General features: G+C 42.0%; 2 protein-coding genes across 8 annotated transcripts in view; one reads left to right on the top strand and one right to left on the bottom strand.

The window, feature by feature from the left end:
* Positions 1-15,821, bottom strand: part of KCTD19 (potassium channel tetramerization domain containing 19) — a 32,051-nt gene extending 16,230 nt beyond the window's left edge. For all 7 annotated transcript variants that reach the window (XM_082368850.1, XM_082368853.1, XM_082368854.1 and 4 more), the window contains exons 1-2: positions 15,695-15,821; positions 11,013-11,309 (exon numbers count right to left, since the gene is read on the bottom strand). In XM_082368850.1, the coding sequence (XP_082224976.1) occupies positions 11,013-11,309; positions 15,695-15,697 (300 nt within the window). In that variant the 5' untranslated portion in view covers positions 15,698-15,821. The remainder of the gene's footprint in view (positions 1-11,012; positions 11,310-15,694) is intronic.
* Positions 15,822-15,868: 47 nt separating this feature from the next.
* Positions 15,869-21,889, top strand: part of LRRC36 (leucine rich repeat containing 36) — a 53,597-nt gene continuing 47,576 nt past the window's right edge. Inside the window, exon 1 of the mRNA XM_082368950.1 lies at positions 15,869-15,943. Within this exon, the coding sequence (XP_082225076.1) occupies positions 15,874-15,943 (70 nt within the window). The 5' untranslated portion in view covers positions 15,869-15,873. The remainder of the gene's footprint in view (positions 15,944-21,889) is intronic.

Here is a 21,889-nt window from a genome sequence, read left to right as displayed (position 1 = left end):
TGAGGGAGTAGTTGGTCTTGGGCAAAGAGGAATAAAAATGAGGTGCCAGGAAGGTTACTGAGAGGCTGGAACAGATTCTGTATCAGTGGGTGGGCGGGATTATTGAGTTAAGGTGAGGGATAATAGCCTGGCAGTATTTGTGCTGTGAGGCAAAGAAAGGAAAATGGTGACTGTGCACAGAAGGGACAGGACAGGGTCGGGGGGACAGTAGGTAGGGATATATGCTCAGCCACCTGCTTCTCTGCCTTGAATGTGGCTTTGTTTAAGGTGTATGGAGGTTGAGGGAGTGTGTGAGGTGAATTTAGAGCAGTAAACAAGAGCCAGAGAGTGAAGAGCTCTGTCAGCTGGGCTGAGGAGTCTATCCCCTGGTTAAGAGAAGCCATTGAAGGATTCAAAGCAGGGACTGTGATTTGAACGATATTCACACCATCTCCACCCAGTCAGCCAGCAAGTCCTAGGACTCCATCTTCTGCTCTTGGCACCACCTCTTCTCTCCTCTCCCTTCCCCCAGTCCGGGTCTCCTTGTCCCCAGGCCCTCTCCACTCAGTGATCTTTCAAACAGGAAAATGAGTCCAAACCACTCCCCATCCTAAAAATCTTCAGTGCTCCCCATTACCTATGGGATCAAGTCCAAATTCTCCTTAGCAGTGCATGTAAGCTCCTTCACAATCAAGGCCAGGAGCAGGGTATACATGAGCAATACAAGGGCCTTGAACTCAGACAGACTGGGGTTTCAATCTTGACTCTGTCACTTAAGAGCTAACATTTACTGCTCAGGCGCTTTTAAACTGAATCCTCCTAATGTCCCCCAACTCACAAAGTAGGCTCTAGTACTATCACTCTCTTTTAGCAAATAGGAAACAAGATCCAGGAAGAGGAAGAGTACTCAGTGCCCCAAGTAAGTGGAGATGCTAGGACTGGAACCCAGGACGCTAGAGCCTGTGCTCTTAACCACTTTTCTTAACCAGCTGCCTCCTATTTGTCACTTAACCTCTGCAAGCCTCAGGCTCCTCACATGCAAAGTGGAGACAGTAAAATCTGGAAGATGTTGTAAGGATTAAAGGAAATATTACGTTAATTTCCTTCTTTTTAGTGGTCAAATCTCAAAGTACCTTTCCAGCTTCATCTGCCACCATTCTTTCTGTCTCCACCCCAACATCTGTGACATTAACTGCATACAACTCCAAAGACACACCATGTTCAGTGATACCTCCTCAACTTTATGTATGCTGTTTCCTCTTCCCAGAATACCTCTCTCCTCCTTTCCCTGCCTGAAGAGCCTGGAGCCTCTCCCAGCCAGAGTGGTTCATCCTCCCCCTCTGTTCCCACAGACCCCTGCAAACTTTTCTATCTCAGCCTCTGGCTTGGCTTCAGGCCTGTCCGTCCCCCTCTACTGAGGCTCCTGGAAAAAGGACTGGATTGATGCATCCCCAGCTTCTAGTCTAGAGCCTAGTATGTAGTAAGTGCTCAGAACCGCTGTGTTGAATGAAAGAATGCATAAAAATGGAGGGTTGGAGGGCTGAGTCCTCTGGAATGAAAAGCAAAATGAGACATGGGGGAGCCAAAAGGAGCTGGCAGAGAAGCAGACTGCACTCATAAAAACTGAGAAAGATGGTGAGAATCCAAAACCATAGGAAAAGCCAGCACAGGATTACAATGGGCAGAGACCAGAGAGTTCAGAGGACAGTGGAGGCAGCAATTCCAACTTGGGAGCTGGAGTCCAGAAGGAAGATCTAATGGGGTGAAGGACAGGGATGAAGGAGGAGATGGAGACAGGATGACAGGAAGAAAGGGCTCAGCTTGGGTCTGATTGGTAATGGATTGAAAGACATTGGGTGAAGTAGCATGAAAAGGAAGTGAAACTAGGGAGAGCTTGCAAGAGACAGCATATCATTCCAAGCCTATCCTAAGCTAACCGAATCACAGGAACCTGAACCTGCCATTTACTTTATCTGCAGATTCAAATCCCGAGATTCTCAGTGGAAGAAACAATGGTGCCCTTGAACAACTCTAAATCAGCCACTGGGGAGGCGACATGTTGGGGGAGGGAATCCCTACCTGGGAGAACAACCTGTTTGAGGATGGACCTAGAAGCACTATTTGGAGGTTCTCTTTCGTACCCAGGTGTGTCCTTTGGGGCGGGTCAGTAATGAGAGTCCGACTAGCTTGAGAGATGTGCTAGTTGAGGGAAGAATGATCTAATTTATAGAAATGAAATCTCCATTTCCTGCTACTTCCACTAATGTAAAGTGTAAGCAGTACCATTTTCCCCCAAAAAAGGTGTGTTTGACAAATCTTGAAAAGGAAAAAAAACAAAACAAAACCCACAAACAAGTAAATCTACAAAGATCGCAATTCCTGCCACTCAAGACATGCTGGAAGCATTAGGCCAAGGAGCCTCAACTAGGTTTTTTTCTAAACTTTCTCAGCCAATCCTTGCTCTGATTTCTAGAAATACAAGGCCTTCTTCTCATGGGAAGCCATTTGGGTGCTGTAAGAATCCATGGGAAGCATCCCTTAACCCCTTCAACATGCTTTGTTGGTCTCAATAACACCTACTTATTTATTTACTGTCTGCCAGTCTCCCCTAATAGATATAACCTCCAAGACCATGAGGACCCTGCCTGTTTTGTTCTCTGCTGTATTTGCAGCACCCACAGTAGTGTCTGTGGGATCTCAATATATTTTTGTGGAATGAATGAATGAATGAGTGAAAGAGCACTTCAGAGAGCCCATGCTTCCAGCTGTCCTTTGGCTTTGCTGACTGAAGTTGCCACAGAGCGTGTGGCTGGTCTTCTGTGGACTTCAATTCCCTTTTTTTCTGCCTGAATATTACTTCTGGTACTTTTACTCTTCATATATTATGACCCAGAAAGTTATTAGAGGGAGGATTTCTTTAGGGAAATACAGACCTGAATTCAAATGGCTACTTGCTAGCACAAGGATAACTGATGTTGCTTTTGGCCTAGGTAATAGTGAAAAAATATGTCAATCAGAGGCAACATAAGACTGATGGCACAGGGGCGAGTGTGTGTGTGTGTGTGTGTGTGTGTGTGTGTGTGTGTGTGTGTATACGGTTGCCAAAAGATGGCTGACAAATGCCCTACTGGCAGAGCCTTGGGACTTAACGGAGGTTTTCCAAAGCAGCAGCAGTGCTCAGAGATGCCTTATGCTCTGATGTGGGCTGTTGGAAGGAATGTGATGGTAAGAGAGCTTGGGGGAGACTGCAAATCTCCAACTGCTTTGTAAAGACAAGGAGGGCCAGCACCACTTGGAAGCTCAAAGGAAGCAAGGCCGGTAGAACAAAAGGATATTCAGAACAGCTGCTATCAGCCAAACAAGCCAAATAAGACACACCTATCAGCGTCTCAAACTTGCCCCTCCACTGCCAGCTCCAGCCCCCTCACCCTGAAGTAGATTCAGCCTTCACAGATCATCTTGGGTATATCATTCAATGTTCTCTCAGCAGATATTTATTAAGCACCTGTTATAGGCCCAGTACTGTGAGAGATGCTGGGAATGTGAACATGAAAAGAATACAAGCTAGTGCGGGAGAAGGACATATGAATACATGGTCTCAACAGAATTAGCACTGATCTGAGAGCAGAGAGGCAAAACTCCACCTGGAAATGTCAGGCTAGGCTTCCAGTGGGCCTCATTTAGGCTAAATCTTGAAGGGGAAGCATTCTAGAAAGAGGGAACAGCAAGTGAAAAGGTGTGGAGAGAAAGCATTTAGGGTGCTCAGTGAAATGCCTGAACACTGAGGGGTGTGTGTGTGTGTGCATATGTGCATGCGTATGTGCCCATGCATGCATGTAGGTGTGTATATGTGTTGGGATATGAGTCAGGACAAGCAGATGGGCTGTCCTGTGAGGAACCCTGATGCCATGTCAAGGCATTTACACTTGAGCTGTCCACTTACCCATATCAACAGATGAGCTACACTGTTGGGATAAATATCTGCTGTTTACATAATCTTCCTTTACAAGATCACAGTGGTAATCTGTCTTCACATCATGAGTAATAGGAAATGTGAGACTCGTCAGTGGTCTGTTTTCTTAAAAGCATCATTTGTGTGATCAACATAAAAACTCTCTGGCTCCCTTGAGCACAAGGAATGCAGGCGTTTTTGGGTTGCTTGTTGGTAGCCGAACACTCACAGGTGGAACGATTTAAGTTTCCAAACTTAGAAGTCCTCAGAAGGCAGTGAAAAAGGAAACACAAGTAGCATATACTGTCAACATACTAAGTCCTCGGTGGACTTCAAGGGGGCAAGTAAAAGGGAATCAACAGTCTGCCATGAACCTTGAACCCTTGTGAATTACCCTGAAGAAAAATTTCACACTCTGCAGTAGCAGCTATGACTCACAACCAAGCTGATAGCATATGAGAGGCTTGGAGCAGCTTACATTTACACAAAGGGGACTTCCCAAATTACACAGAAGGTCCTAGGAAGCACTGTGACATTAATGTACAGACCTGTAATGACTAGTTTATATCTCCCCTGTGAACAAGATATGACATTCCTAAGCATCCAGGCTCATGGATTTACATACCAACTTTGATGACTCTAAATTTATGTCTCTAGACCTGACTGCTTCCATGAATTCCACATCTATACATCTGGCTGCTTCCTCCCCATCACCACTTGGATGTTTGACAAGCACCATTTTCTTGCCTCTCAAACTTAATACATTCAAATCCGAACTCCTGATTTTTCCCTCTGAGCCTGCACCTCAGAATCCATCTTTCACCTGATTGCCCAGGATACAAACAGAGGAGTTATACATTCTCTCTCACTCTACCTCCAATTCATCAGCAAACCCTATCAGTTCTGTCATCAAGACATATCCAGAATTTGAACACTTCTAAATCTACCATTACCACCTTAGGCCAAACCATCACTATCTTTCATTTGAATGCTTCAGGAGCCTCCTAACTTGTCTTCCTGCTCCTCCCATGCCCCAGTAGAGTCTGGGCCAGGGGTCAACAAAATTTTTTCTGTAAAAGGCCAGATAGTAAATATTTTAGGCTTTGAGAATATAGTTCCTGTTGCAACTATTCAACTCTGTATTGTAGCTTGAGAACAGCTATAGACAATATATAAACAAATAAGCTTGGCGTGTTCCAATAAAAGTTTGTTAATGAACACTGAAATTTGAATTTCATATAATTTTTATGTGCCACAAAATATTTTTCTTTTGATTTTTTTCAACCATCTAAAACTGTAAAAGCAATTCTTAGCTCACAGGTTGTACAAAAAAGGTACTGGGCTGGATTTGGTCCATGGGATGTAAATAGTTTGCTGACTCCAGGTCTAATGTTAAGCCAGGAGTTAATGATGTTTTTATAGCTCTATTGAAATATATTTCATATTATATCTAATGTGAATAAATTTTATGTTATATATTAATGATAAAATTTACTCACTTATACAATTCAATGATTTTAAGTATGTTCACAGAGTTGTGCAACCATCATCACAATCTATTTTAACATCATAAAAAGAAACCCTGTACCCATTTACAGTCCACTGCCTATTTTTGCTCACCCTATCCTTCTCACCCCATACCTTGGCCTTAGGCAACCACTAATCTACTTTCTGTCCCTATTAACTTTGTGTATTCTGCACATTTTATATAAATGGAATCATACAGTATATGGTCTTTTGTGTCTGACTTCTTTCACTTAGCATAACATTTCAAAGTTCATCTTTGTTGTTACGTGTATCAGTACTTCATTCCTTTTTATTGACAACTAATAATCCATTGTATGGATATATCATTTTGTTTGTCTATTTATCAGCTGATGAACATACATCAACAATGGAAACATTGTTTCCACTTTTTGGCTATTATGAATAATGCTGCTATGAACATTTGTCTCCAAGTGTTTGTGTGGACATCCTGTAGGTTTTAATTTCTCTTGGGTATATACGTGGGAGTGGAACTGCTGGGTCATAATATGTTTAATTTTTTGAGGACCTGCCAGACTGTTTTCCAAAGAGGTTGCACAAATTTACATTCCTATCAGCAGTGTATGAGGGTTCCAGTTTCTCCATATCTTTGCCAACACTTGTTACTGTCTTTTTGATGAGAGGCATTCTAGTGGGTGTGAAGTGGTAACTCATCATGGTTTTGATTTGCATTTCTCTGATGGCTAATGATATTGAGCATTTTTCATGTGCTTATTGCCCATTTGTATATCTTCTTTGGAGAAATGTCTACTCAAATCCTTTGCTCATTTTAAAATTTGATTGTCTTTTTGTTGTTTAGTTGTAAATGTTCTTTATATATTTTGGATACATGTCCCTTATCAGATGTGTGATTTGCAAATATTTTGTTCCATTCTGTGTGTGGTCTTTTTACTTTCTTGATGGTGTCCTTTGAAGCACAAAATTTTAAAATTTTGATGAAATTCAAAATTCATCTATTTTTTCTTTTGTTGCTTGTGCTTTTGATGTTGTACCTGAGAAAACACTGCTTAACCCAAGGTCTAATGATCTTTTAAAATGTTAAATTTGATAATTTTACTTCTTTCTTTAAACATCTCCAAAAGGTACCTATAACATTTAGAATAGATCCTGAGTCTTCAGTGTCACCTGTGAGACTCTGCAAGATCTGGTCCATAGCCTCCTCTGACCTCATCTGTTTTTGGCATCTCCCTACTTTTTTTTTTTTCCACACCGAATGGCATGTGGAATCTTAGTTCCCCGGCCAGCTATTGAACCCACACCCCCTGCACTGGAAGCGCGGAGTCTTAATCACTAGACCACCAGGGAAGTCCCGGCACCTCCTTACTTCTCATTGCACCTGACAATGGCTGCTGAGTCTGCCTCTTCCAAGTCACTCTAACCTCAGGGCATTTGTGTTTGTTTGTTTGTTTGTTTTTTAAATAAATTTATTTTTTTATGGCTGCACTGGGTCTTCGTTGCTGCGCACAGGCTTTCTTTAGTTGCGTCGAGCGGGGGCTACTCTTCGCTGCGGTGCGCGGGCTTCTCATTGCGGTGGCTTCTCTTGTTGCGGAGCACGTGCTCTAGGTGTGCGGGCTTCAGTAGTTGCAGCATGCAGGCTCAGTAATTGTGGCGTGCAGGCTCAGTATTTGTGGCGCACGGGCTTAGTTGCTCCACGGCATGTGGGATCTTCCTGGACCAGGGCTCGAACCCATGTCCCCTGCATCGGCAGGCGGATTCTTAACCGCTGCGCCACCAGGGAAGCTCCCATTTGTGTCTGTTGTTCCTTATGCCTCAAAGCTCTTTCCCAGACATCTGCATGACTTGTCCCTCTTTCATTCGGTCTTCTGCTCAAATGTTGTCTTGTCAATGAGGCCAGCCCTGACCACTCTTTCTAAAGGAGTAGCTGGCCTCAGTCACTTGCTATCTCCTTACCACATACTACACATCAGTACATTACAAAACAAGCAGATTAGATGTAAATGCTTTATTCTTTCAACTAAATTCCAGTACTATGAGGGCAGTGACTGATAGAATAAATAAAAACTATACATACAAAAAGAAAATCATATAAACACATTCTGAAACCCCAAGAAGTTCTAGAATACAGAAATGCCATCCTCCTTCACCATTACACAGGAAACACTGCTCTATTCTTCATAGCACACACCTCTCTCTGACCTTGTACGGCTGTATGGTTTATTCCTATATCTCCAGTGCTTGGCCTGTGATTGGTGCTCAATACACAATAAATGTTACACTTAGAATCAAGACAATAATAGGTATTGAGTGTGCCCTTTGAAGGCCAAAGCTATAGGCCAGGGGGAGGTGGGGTGGGCAGGTGGACGGGGCTGGGGGACGGGAGAGATAAAGGGTAGGGATGTGAGGGGATGAGGAAGGGTAGAGAGCAGAGCAGCAGTGTGAGCTCAGGCACCTGTCCTCCAGAAGATTCCCATCTCATTCTACTTGTTGGCTCCTATATGGCTTTCCAACAAAGTTTACTATATTATAGATAATCCTGTGTAGGATATGCCACCTGTTGCGTGCATGGGAACTTTAGTTAGTGGGAGGCAAAGTCCCATTTTTATTGCTAGGGGCTAAATCTGAAGGACTCTACAGTGAGCAGCACTAACAGGTTAGAACAATTTAGATATGTGCTGTCCAATATGGTAGCCATTAGCCATATATGGCTATTGAGTACTTGAAATGTGATAGTCTGAATCTGAGATGTGCTTTAAGTGTAAAATACACATCAGATTTTGAAGACTGAGCACATAAAAAGAATGTAAAATATATTAATTTAAAAATATTGATTACATATTGAAATGACAGTATTTAAATATACTGGGTTAAATAAAATATAATATTAAAATTAATTTCACTTGGTTTTTTTTAATGTGGCTACTAGAAAAATTTTAATTACACACGCGGCTCACATATGTGGTTTATATTATATTTTTATTGGATCATCCTATGTTTTCCTTAAAGCCCAAAGGAATAATGCCTGGTAACCACAGTGCTTTCAATAAATACTGGCTGAATGCATTAAGGTGGGCTGCCTGAGAAGGGTCTTTAGACTAGAACTGGCAAACTCCATTTTCTCCAAGCAAAATGTTTGTACACTTAGGTAAGAACCTGAGTATGTGGACAGGCCTTAGGAGTGGGGAAAATGATGGAAACGAGTGAGGCTGTTGATTTGCTTGAGATTGCTGTTGATTCTCCAGCTATATTTACACTCTGCTTCAATGAATAAATACCACTTCAGCTGGGCCAGCCTAAACGTTTATTTAGAGCACCATTTCCAAAACATAAGCACTTGTTTTTTGGTCTGTTTTAGGGAGGCAGATCCATATGATTCCTCAAATACTTCTACTGCTCACACAACTTGGAACTTTGAAATTGGACCACTTCATTGGCTTCTGAGTTATTACCTCCCATTTAGAAGTTGCTTCCCAAATATATTTTGTTTCAATTTGGGAAGTAAGGACATCAAAGGAATTAAAGGGCTGATAAACTGTAGAATAGGCTTGTGCTCTTTAAAATGGTTCTTCAAAAAATTGCCTTGATCGCTCTGATTTTCTGCTAGTGACTCCCTCCTTTTCCCCACAATATGGTGCTTTGGTATAGAAACATTAGCAATCTTGGGAATTCCCTGGCAGTCCAGTGGTAAGGAATCCGCATTTCCATTGCCAGGGGCCCAGGTTTGATCCCTGGTCGGGGAACAAGCTGCGTGGTGCAACCCCCCCCCAAAAAAAAAATCAGCAGCCATCTTGACATTCCAGGCTGATTAAGTGATTTGGAAGCCAATTGTAAGCAATTCTAGTACTCAGTTCCTGGGATAGTTGAACAAATTTTTATTTCGGGTGGGTAACTTTAAAAAAAATAAAAAGAAAAGAGTATACAACAACTTGCACTGGAGTATGTTAAGGATTTTGATTTCCAAATGTATAATACCTTTTGTTATTTTTTTAAAATTAATTTATTAATTTACTAATTTAATTTTTGGCTGTGTTGGGTCTTCGTTTCTGTGCGAGGGCTTTCTCTAGTTGCGGCAAGTGGGGGCCACTCTTCATCGCAGTGCGCTGGCCTCTCACTATCGTGGCCTCTCTTGTTGTGGAGCACAGGCTCCATACGCGCAGGCTCAGTAGTTGTGGCTCACGGGCCCAGTTGCTCCGTGACATGTGGGATCTTCCCAGACCAGGGCTCGAACCCGTGTCCGCTGCATTGGCAGGCAGATTCTCAACCACTGTGCCACGAGGGAAGCCCTGTATAATGCCTTTTAAGAGAAAACACTGATTTCGTAAACAGCGTCCATGAAAATATGCATTATGAAATGTTCTCATTCCCATATGACCCAGATATGCATGGTCTACCTCAATTCTCTTCTTTGAGGTGTTGGAGAGGCATAGTTCGTAGTGCACTGAGCTGCACTGTGGCTTGTCAGTCAGTGCTCGTGAAGACAGAATAAACAACACCTTGTCCAGACAGTAGGATTAACAGGGAGCATGGCCAATGGTCCTTCCCAGTCATAATATTTAGTTCTTCCAGGTTAAAAAAAATCATTGTTCAAAAACTAAGAATAAACTAATTAAGATAAACCACAGAAATGATTTCTGTAGTCTGGAGAAAAATTAGGAAAGAAGGTAATGTTCTTCAGTGATACTATGATGGTTTAAAAGTAAAGGTATTTAAAGCTCTTACACCAAGAAAAGAAGTCTTGGAAAACAGAGAAGTGAAGACGAATGAAAGATTCTGCAGTTTGGAGGACGTTTTACTTTGCTGTAAGTGAACATTGTGTACCTAACAGGCACAGTGAGAAGTGATGTCCTTTTTTTTTTTTTTAAATTAATTAATTAATTAATTTTTGGCTGCATTGGGTCTTCGTTGCTGTGCACGGGCTTTCTCTAGTTGCGGCGAGTGGGCTTCTCATTGTGGTGGCTTCTCTTGTTCTGAAGCACGGGCTCTAGGCGCATGGGCTTCAGTAGTTGTGGCACATGGGCTCAGTAGTTGTGGCTCTCGGGCTCTAGAGCGCAGGCTCAGTAGTTGTGGCGCAAGGGCTTAGTTGCTCCGCGGCATGTGGGATCTTCCCAGAACAGGGATCGAACCCATGCCCCCTGCATTGGCAGGAGGATTCTTAACCACTGGGCCACCAGGGAAGTCTCGAGAAGTAATGTTCTTGACAAATCTTTTAGATTTTAAATCTCAGACACAGTGTATGTAGCAAATCCTACAATATCTAGTGTTTCCACCTTTTAAAATTCAACAACAAAAGAAAGAAGAAGCTTAAGCTAGGATTTCCAAGAGTCAAGAACACCCTTTCAGGCCATGGAAAGTCCTATCCTGGGTCTGTGGTGGCTGCTGGCATAGATAAGGCAGAGTCAGATGAAATCCTTTATTCAGAACATGCATTTCTAGTGTACCGTTTATTACCTTATCTCACTCATCACACTTCCTCATTAAGAGGATCATCTCAGCAACGAATATATAAAAGGACACAACATTTTAGTGATGTAAGGCCTATGTTACTGATCCCCACTCCTGGAAGACAAGGGTATCTTACCTGCAGTAAAGGCATCAGCTGCAAACCCAGTGCTTGCTCATAGAGCAAGTTCAGTTCTGCACAACTGGAGAAGGAGAGTTTGGAGGTGTAGAGGTAATAGTGCACATGCCTGAATGTGGAACCATCTCTGTCAATGAATAGCCTCTGGCTTTCCAAAGAGGTCAACGCTGAAGCCTCCTTCCATAACAGGGAGTCTGGGAACTGAGCGAGTTTGCTTCTGGGAACCGAGAAATGCCAGCCCCCGACGTTGAAATGAAACAAATCCTCTGCTGACTCATGAGGTATACCAGGCTCCTCCTAAAGGGAAAATGAAAAGAGATCTATGCAATAAAAGGAAATAAAAAGCATCCATATTGGAAAGGAAGAAGTAAAATTATTTCTATTTGTAGATGATGTGATCTTGCATAAAGAAAATCCTGAGGAATTCACTATTAAATTATTAGAAATGAGTTCAAGAAGGTTGAAGGGTACAGATCAATATAAAAAATCAACTGTATTTTCATACACCAGCAATGAACAACACAAAAATGAAATTAAGAAAACAATTCCATTCACAATAGTATCAAAAAGAACAAAGTAATTAGGAATAAATTTAACAAAAGAAGTGCAATACTTGTACTCTGAAAATGTCAAAACATAGTTGAAAGAAAATTTAAAACACCTAAATAAATGGAAAAACATCCCATGTTCACGGATCAGAAGACAATATTGTTATGGTAGCAATACTCTTCAAATTGATCTATTGTACAATTGAACACAATCCCTATGAAAATTACAACTGCTTTTTTTTTCTTTTGCAAAAATTGACAAGCTGATGTTAAAATTCATATGGAAATACAAGGGACCCAGAATAATCAAAACAATCTTGAAAAAGCAGAACGAAATTTGAGGATTCACACTTCACACTTTCAAAACATACTACAAAAACAAACAGGGCTTCCCTGGTGGCGCAGTGGTTGAGAATCTGCCTGCCAATGCAGGGGACACGGGTTTGAGCCCTGGTCTGGGAAGATCCCACATGCCACGGAGCAAATGGGCCCATGAGCCACAATTACTGAGCCTGCGCGTCTGGAGCCTGTGCTCCGCAACAAGAGAGGCCGCGGTAGTGAGAGGCCCACGCACCGTGATGAAGAGTGGCCCCCGCTTGCCACAACTAGAGAAAGCCCTCGCACAGAAACGAAGATCCAACACAGCCATAAATAAATAAATAAAGCACACCTAGTATAGTGTAATTAAAAAAAATTTGATTTAAAAAAACACAAAAAAACCCAAACGAAGACCCAGCACAGCCAACACAAGTAAATAAATAAATAAATAAATTAATTAATTAATTAATTTTAAAAAAAAAGTGGGTTAAGAATCTAAATAGACATTTCTTCAAAGAAGATTCACAAATGGCCAATAGCACATGAAAACATACTTAGCGTCATTAGTCATTAGGGAAATGCAAAGCAAAACTCACAGTGAGATACCATTTAACACCCACTAGGATGACCTGAATCAAAATAATAGATAATAACAAGTGCTGACAAAGATTGGAGAAATTAGGAATCTCATACACTGCTGATGGGAGTGTAAAATGGTGCAGTTGCTCTGCAAAACAGTTCAGTGGTTCCTCAAAACATTAAACACAGAGTTCTTACATGGTTCGCAATTCCACTTCCAGATATAAGTGCAAGAGGAATGAAATCCTATGACCAAACAAAATTTGCAGGCAAATTTGCAAGCAAAATTTGCAGGCATTCATAGAAGAATTATTTATAATAGCCCAAAAGTAGAAACAACCAAAATGTCCATCAGCTGATGAACTAGTAAACAAACTGTAGTGTATTCATACAATGCAATGCTATTTGTCAATAAAAAGGAATGAAGTACTGATACATGCTAGAACATAGACGAAACCTTGAAACATTATGCAAAGTGAAAGAAGCCAGACGCTAAAGACCACATATTATTCCATCTATATGTAATGTGCAGAATAGGCAAATTTATAGAGAGAATAGATTAGTGGTTGCCTAGGGCTGGGGAGATTGGAGGGGAAATGGAAAATGACTTGTAATACATATGGAATTTCTCTTTGGGATGATGGAAATGTTCTAAAATTGATTGTGGTGATGGCTGCACAGCTCTGTGGCCATACTAAAAACCACTGAATAGTACACTTTAAAATAGTAAATTGTACGGTATGTGAATTATATCTTAATAAAGCTCTTTTTGAAAGAGTTATGATGAGGTGCTCCCCACTCCACTGAATATGTCAGGGCTCTCTTGGAATCATACCTGCAGAGACACTACATTATTAAGGCCATGGCAGGATGGCTGAATGCTGTGGGTTCCTTTTTATATATACAAAAGCAGCAAAGATCATTAACCTTCCCCAGTTCATTGTTAAAAGTTGAAGGTTATCTATTCATAAACAAATTGTCCATTTTGCTTCAAGACGACCTAACTTATCAACACTATAGAAAAGCAGAAAGCCATCAAACATACAATCTGTATCAGACTTTAAAAAAAACACTCAAGGAGCACTACTCTTATTAAAAAAATTTAGAGTCGTAAATAGTATGTAACATTTTACCTAAAAAAGAACCATAAAACAATACTGAATTTGTGAAAATAAAGGGAAGCCTCACTAAAATGGAGTCAGGAGGCCAGAAGAGGGAGCTCTCACACACATGCCACTCAAGGTCAATAAAAGATCCAACGAAAGAGACATAACTCAAAGCTCCAGCAGGAGGTGATACTACCTTACTATTGGCCAGCAGGAGGAAGATTTTCTTCTTGCCTGGCACAGCTCAGCCAGTGAGAGACTGTCACAACTCAGCCAATGGAAAGTCACTATACTTCAAACTCCCAGTTTCCTCCAATGGATTTTTTGTTTATAACAGCCCCTCCCAACTTCCCCTTCTCCCTATAAAAGAGTTTCATCTTTTGCTTTACCAGACTTGCATGTGGTTCACCCTGGTTGCATGTCCTGAGTTGCAGTTCTTTACTGCTCCCAAATAAACCTGTTTTGCTGGTAAAAAATAACTGATTGTTTTAGGTTAACAAATTCTAGGTAAACATTATGCATGCTGAAGTGATTGGGGTGCAATGTACCAATATTTGTAACTTATTTTAAAATTTATCTAAAGATAAGACGAATCGATAGAAGGATGGATAGAGGATATGTGATTAAACAATTACAGCAAAATGTTCATTGTAGAATCTAGGTGGTGGGTATATAGTTTCACCGTAAAATTCTTTCAAACTTTCTAAATGTTTCAAAATTTGTATTAAAATGTTGGTGGGGGGAAAGAATGTTAAAATAAGAGGTGGTTTCTCAAGGCAGGAAAAGCCCACTTCTCCAACAGAAATCTGCATCTCCTATTTTGACAGCTGAGTTAGGAAAATAAATGCATGCAACAAAGAAGGGGGTGGGGTTCTCTTCTTATAACAAGCCTTGTTGAAATATTCAGATATAAAGAACAACAATTATACATGGCCCGTTTGAGGCTAGAAGAATTAAAAGGGACATGAAGAGAAAGATTACAAACTGTAATGGTGTCACGACTCACAGAAGCAGAGCTGGAAAAGCCAATCTAGTGAGCTAATCTAAGCTTTTGAGTCCTGGCCTTTCTAAACATAGGTAAAGCTGAACATGACAAGCTGAGGGTAACTAAGGACCCCACCTAGACCAGAAAGCATAAATATGCAAGGACTCTTGATTTTGCTTTCTATTCTCCTTAAAGGTGACAGGCTGGTTGAGAGCTCAGTGAAAGTGTCCCAAGTGTGCATATTTTGGGTGCCAAATAAAACCTGCTCCTTGAACGTGAGCCACAGTTCTGGTCTCAGTTCCTCTTTTCTTATTAAAGATAGGGTATGACAAGGGGTCTTGCCACAGAGTTTGCCTTCTTCTTACAGGTACATGGCCCATCCACAGGTGGGCTCTCAAGAGAAGCCTGTTGGAGGGAGGGTTGGGGTTAAGGATGTGGTTATGCTTTCCAGAGTTTTCTTCCCAAAGACTGCTCAGGAGCTGGTTAGTGCAGAACTACCCCGGCCTGGGAAGAGCCCTCAGTCACAGGCTGGGGGCCTGTAGTACTTGAAGGACAAAAGGCTTCTTGCCAGATTGACTGCAGGAAATGGGGCAGCCCCAGCATAGTCATCCCCACCCCATCCCAAAAGGTATCTCTCTTTTCCACACTGAGCCCTCTCTCCCAGAGGAGCTCCTTCCAAAGCAGTTTCTAGAACTAGAGCTGCCTCATGCTCTAAAGACAGGACCTCAACTCCTCAGAGACAACGTTTCATATCTGGAGCTTCCCATCATGCCTCAGAGAGCTGCCCTCCAACCCAATCCTTCAGATCCCCCCACACCCACCACGGTCACCCTCCCGCCCACCGCCTTGCCTCAGAGACAACATCCCCAAGCACTAGAGATATGAAGACCACCCCGTCAGAAGCACACTCCCACCCTTCAGACCTGGCGTCCCCCACACCCTCAGAGCTAAAGCACTTCAACTCTCAAAGCAGGTACATTCTTCTGACTCCCCAGAACTAGCCCCCAAACCCTTCAAAGCTGGGGCTATATCCACCCCCTGTGTCCCAGAGTCAGGTTCCTAACCCCACAGCCCTAATCCTCCGCCACATCGCACCCATTCGCTGTTTTAGTGGTTTTGGGGTCCCCGCCAGGGCGGGCTCCATACCATGGTCTAAGGTCCTGAGGCGGGTGGGCAGGAGCGTGACCCGGGCAATAACGGCCCCCGGAAGCGCGGCGACGCGCGGGGCGGGGCGGGGCCTGGAGGCGTGGGGCGGGGCTTGGAGCGCGCCGGGCGGCCTCGCGGGCGGTGACAGGTGAGCGGCGGAGTGGGGCAGGTGGGCGGGAATGGCGGAGCAGTGGGAGCTGGACGAGGAGGGCATCCGCCGCCTGGGGGCGCTGACCCTGGAGCAACCCGGTAGGGCCAGGCCGGGAGGTCCTGGATCGGGAGCTTGGGGTTAGAGGCTGAGGGGAGAAAACTGAGGGGGAGGCAGAGGAACCTGAGGTAGATGGTGGGGAACGGCGGCGGAGGAGCGGTCTCTGAGGCGGAGGAGGGGTTACTGAAGCGGAAGGGTTACAGTGAAGTAGAGGTGAAGGAACTGAAGTAACCGGGGAGTTTGGGGTGGAGGGCGAGAAATTGAGGGAGAGAAGCCGAGTCTAAAATGGAGAAGGAGAAACAAGGTTAAGCGGACCCTGAGGCCAAGAACACAGAACTGGACAGTCTGAACTAGTGGAAGGAAAATGAGCCCCAAGAGGGGCATTGGCGGGAGAAGGGAAGCGCTGTGAGAAGGGCTTTTGAGGTCGGGGTGCTATTGAGGAGCCATAAAGGGCGTTAAAGGGCGTTAATTTTGGCAGTTTCGGAAACTAACGACCCGGGAGGGCTTTTCCTGGTTGGGGTGAAATGGGAAAGGATGTTCCTTGATCAGTCCCTCTCTTCGTCCAGTCTTCACCTCAAGAACTTGGCGATTTCTTTGATCCATCTGGATGCGTAGCCTCCTTTTGAGACTCAGAAAGGGGTCTGATGTAAAAGGAATAGCAGCTGATCTCTCGAGGCGTTTAGATCAGTGCCTTGACTTCGTCCTAGAGGTAAAACGGGCGGAGTGACTGCTGACCCCACCTCTGACCTGGGGTCTGACTCACACAGCTTGCTTTTTAAGTTTTTAAGGAGTAGAAATGTTGGAAAAGTTATCAGCGTTCCTGATTCAACTTTTAGCCTTCCTAAATTCACTGCATCGTAATGACAGGCCCTGTGTTAAATGCTTTCACTGCATTATTTAATCCCCATAACAAGCCTGTGAAGCAGATGCTGTTACTGTTCCTGTTTTACAGTTGAGGAAAATTGGGTTTAGACTCTTGCCCGAAGCCGCACAGCCGTAAGTAATGCAGCCAGGGTTTATTAACCCAGGACTCTGATTCCAGAGCCTGCGCTCTAACCATAACAAAGTTACCTTTCTTGCTTCCTCTAGTACTTTTTATTTGTGGGATATGCAATAACTTGGTTTTATTTTATTTAAATTATTTGTTATTTAAAATTTATCAAAATTAATACATGCTGGTAACAGTCAAACACTACATGAGTGAGCAAAGAGGGTATTAATCGGTCCTTCTTCTGGAAATCCCCCACCCCACCCCAAAGATAATGGTTTGGTGTGCATATAGATAGATTGATGTAGATATTTCAGGTTTTTCTTTTCCAAACTATTAATACTTTGAGCTCCCCTAATTTACAAGTTACCTAAGAAAAGCTTTATTGGCTTGACATACTGGTGTACCTTTCTTTTCTTTTTTCCTTTCCTTCTTTCTTTTTTAAAAATTTATTCAACTTGATTTGGGGGGGCACATACCCCTTCCATTTTCCAGCTAGAATAATATGTAGCAGGATTTTTTTTTTTTTTTTTGCTTGTTAGCTTGTTTTTATTACATGTGAATAACAAAATTGTGCTCATTCTGACAATTCAAACGATACAAAAGTATCTAAAGTAAAAGAATATTCTTCCCTCTCCTTTTCTGTTGCTTATACAAGTATACACACATAGGTATCCTTCTTTATCTTTTTAAGGAATAGAGCATATATACTATTCGGCAATTTGCTTTTTTTACTTACCAATAAAACATGGATACTTTTCTTTCCTCCCTTCCGTCCTCCCTTCCTTCCTTCTTTCTTTCTTTCTTTCTTTCTTTCTATCCTTCCGCCACATGGCTTGCACATCTTCGCTCCCCAACGAGAGATTGAACCCAGGCCCTGGGCAGTGAGAGCGGAGTCCTAACCCCTGGATGGCCAGGGAATTCCCAAAACATGGATACTTTTCAGTTATATGAATGTGCTGGTATATGCATTCTAAAATTCTTCTGTATAAAATCACAGTGGTCACCTTGGGGGAGAGAGGCTTTTACTTTTATTCTGTACTTTTCTGTACTGTTAGAATTTTCTGGCTGTGTAATAGCATTACTTTCTTTTTAATATCCAAAGGGATAATCTTGGTGGTACAATTATAGACCTTTTCTGTATGTTTGTTTTCTTTGTTATATTTCTCTGTACTAAAAATTTCTAATAAATATTTATCCTTTGTCATGCAGAAAATTTTCATCTTAAGGTAGTCAAGTTTACTTTTCCTTATGATGTGTGATTTTTGTGTTTTATTTATGAAGTTTTCCCCTACACTGATGTAATAGGGTCCTGCGTTTTTTTTTCTAAAAATTCTGCAGCTTTGCTTTTCACATTATGTCTAATCTATCCAGGGGCTTCCCTGGTGGCTCAGTGGTTAAGAATCCGCCTGCCCATGCAGGGGACACGGGCCCAAGCCCTGGTCGGGGAAGATCCCACATGCCGCGGAGCAGCTAAGCCCGTGCACCACAACTACTGAAGCCCGCGCACCTAGAGCCCGTGCTCCACAACAAGAGAAGCCACCACAATGAGAAGCCCGCGCACCGCAACGAAGGGTAGCCCCCGCTCCCTGCAACTAGAGAAAGCCTGAGCACAGCAATGAAGACCCAACGAAGCCAAAAAATAAATAAATTAATTAATTATGATCTATTTCATTTGATATCTGGAAACAATGGATTCCAGATTTTAAAAAAATCTAATCCACTTGGAGTTTATTTTTATATATGATATGTGATATAATATAATTGTATTTTTCTATGCTAATAGCCAGTTTTCCCGGAACCTATTTGTAGTGTTATCTCTGCTATATTCCAAGTCACTTTATAAATGTGGGTCTGTTTCTGGGTTTTCTATTCTGTTCCATTGTTCTGTTTATCTACTCCTGCACCAATATCAGACTTTTGTAATTACCATGGCTTAACAGTAAATCGTTTTTTTTAAATTAATCAATTAATTAATTTACTTATTTTTGGCTGCATTGGGTCTTCGTTGCTGCGCGTGGGCTTTCTCTAGTTATGGCAAATGGGGGCTACTCTTCACTAAGGTGGCTTCTCTTGTTGCAGAGCAGGGACTCCAGAGCACAGGCTCCAGAACACAGGCTCAGTAGCTCCGTGGCATGTGGGATCTTCCCCACCAGGGCTCGATCCTGTGTCCCCTGCATTGCCAGGCAGATTCTTAACCACTGCACCACCAGGGAAGTCCCTAAAATCTTTTTTCAAAATCACATATAAAACCTAAAAATACTTAACAGTAATTTCTTAATATTATCAAATATCCAATTAGTTTTCTAATTTCCCCACTGTCCTATACATTTTTTCTTTTTTTTTTAATTTTTGGAATCAGGATCTATATAAGGTCTATTGCAACTGGTTGATATTTACCTTAAATCTTATTTGATCTACAGGTTCTTCCCATTATTTTTCTTGTATTTTCTATTGTTTTTGAAGAAACTAGTCATGTCCTGAATAATTTCTTACAATCTGGATTTTGCTCACTACATTCCTAAGATGTTTAACATTTACCTCTGTTCCTTGTATTTCCTATGAATTGGTAGTTAGATAAGGCTTGATCACATTCAGGTTTGATTTTTTTTTTTAATTTATTTTTGGCGGCGTTGGGTCTTCGTTGCTGTGCATGGGCTTTCTCTAGTTGTGGTGAAGGGAGGCTACTCTTCATTGAGGTGTGCGGGCTTCTCACTGCAGTGGCTTCTCTTGTTGTGGAGCATGGGCTCTAGGCACGTGGGCTTCAGTAGTTGCAGCATGCGGGCTCAGTTAGTTGTGGCTCGTGGGCTCTAGAGCGCAGGCTCAGTAGTTGTGGTGAACGGGCTTAGTTGCTCCTCGGCATGTGGGATCTTCCAGGACCAGGGATCGAACCCGTGTCCCCTGCACTGGCAGGCGGATTCTTAACCACTGCGCAACCAGAGAAGTCCCTGTTTTTTTGAGTTTTTTTGCAAGACCACTTCGTAAGTGATGGTGTATACTTCCATCAGGAAGTATATAACATCTGGTGTTCTTTTTGTGATATTATCAGTCATTGAATATGATTGCCTAGGGTCTATTAATTCATTCGGGATTGCAAAATGATAATTTTAAAATTCTTTAATATTTGTTAGTTGTAATACTTATATAAAAAGACATTTCCTCATGCCAACTATTTGGTTATCCTGAGGCACAGTTTGTATAGGAAAGAAAGGATAAATGCTTGATATTTTTCACCTTATTTACCAGTTTTTAGAAAAATGAGTTGTTTTCTTAGCGTCCTCCAAAGGTGACCAACGAGGGTTGTTTTGTTTGTTTTTTTTTAAACCCCACATTTGTTTATTTATTTTTGGCTGTGTTGGGTCTTCGTTTCTGTGCGCAGGCTTTCTCCAGTTGTGGCAAGCGGGGGCCACTCTTCATCGCGGTGCGCGGGCCTCTCACTATCGCGGCCTCTCTTGTTGCGGGGCACAGGCTCCAGACGCGCAGGCTCAGTAGTTGTGGCTCACGGGCCTAGTTGCTCCGCGGCATGTGGGATCTTCCCAGACCAGGGCTCAAACCCGTATCCCCTGCATTGGTAGGCAGATTCTCAACCGCTGCGCCACCAGGGAAGCCTATGTTTTCTTAATATAATTATAAACTTATTGATTTAAGAACTTGTCCCAAATTTGGTAGTGGGAGATCTTTCATGTTGATTCCTGAGGACTTTTTTATTTAAGTTTTATTTATTTGAAACTCTTTCATCATTATTATAAATAGGCTTTATTAAAGATTATGAATTCAGTTTCCAAGTGAACTATAAATGGTTTTCTATAAGGGGATTACTTGATGTTTTCATGATTAAAGCATGTTTCTGCCCATTGTGGTTATCGTGGCCCATATAGTAAAATTGGAAGATTATTCTGTTGTTCTTGACATCTATGATGTGCAGTGTTTGATTTGTTCTCTGATCTATTTGTATTCACTCTCTTTATAACCATTGAAACTGAGTGCATAATCTCTTAAGACCTGTATTTCATATGAATCATAAAAAAAAATCTGTCCCAATGGCAGTTTATCATTTGATTGATAATTCTAGTTCCCTTTAAAAATGTTAAAATGTCTGCTCTTCAAAATAGACTGCAGTGAAAGGCATGTGAAATGCAGCAGGGCACTGAATGAAATCATAACTGACCTTAGCTTTTGTCCCATTGTAACAAGATTCTCAGTGTATTAGATCATTGCATAATACAGAGCTACCAATATGGTGCCCTCAAAGTCGGGAAATTTTTTTTTTGCTTTTTTTTTTGAGATATAATTCACATCCTATAAAACTTAAAGTATACAATTCAGTGTCACTTAGTACATTGTACAACCATCACCACTGTCTAGTTCCAGAACATTTTCATCAACGCAAAAGGAAACCCCATACCCATTAGGCAGTCAGTCCTCGTTTCCAGCTCCACCCGGCCCGTGGCAACCACTAATCTGCTTTCTGTCTCCATGGATTTGCTTGTTCTAGATATTTCATGTAAATGGAATCATACAATATGTGGCCTTTTGTGTCTGGCTTCTTTCTCTTAGCATGATATTATTAAGGTTGATCCATATTTTAGCATAAAGGGTACTTCATCCCTTTTTAAAAATATTTATTATTAACAGACTTTGTTTTTAAAAGCAGTTTTAGGTTTACAGAAAAATTGAGCAGAAGGTGCAAAGAGTTCCCATATACTCTTCCCCCCATAACACCTCCCCCATATCCCCTCCCAGTTTTCCTATTATTAATATCTTGCATTCACGTGGTACATTTGTTATGGTTTTTGAACCAATAATAATACATTATTATTAACTAAAGTCTATAGTTTACATTAGGGTTCACTCTTTGTGTTGTACAGTTCTGTGGGTTTTGACAAATGTATAGTCATGTGTCCACCATTACAGTATCAACAGAATAGTTTCACTGACCTAAAAATCCCCAGTGCTCCACCTATTCATCCATCCCTCACCACTGAACCCCTGGAAACCA

This window comes from Balaenoptera borealis (genome assembly GCF_965194805.1).
Source record: "Balaenoptera borealis genome assembly, chromosome: 19".
Taxonomy (NCBI): domain Eukaryota; kingdom Metazoa; phylum Chordata; class Mammalia; order Artiodactyla; family Balaenopteridae; genus Balaenoptera; species Balaenoptera borealis.
Note: the sequence above shows the minus strand (reverse complement) of the source record. Positions and strands in the feature narration are given on the sequence as shown.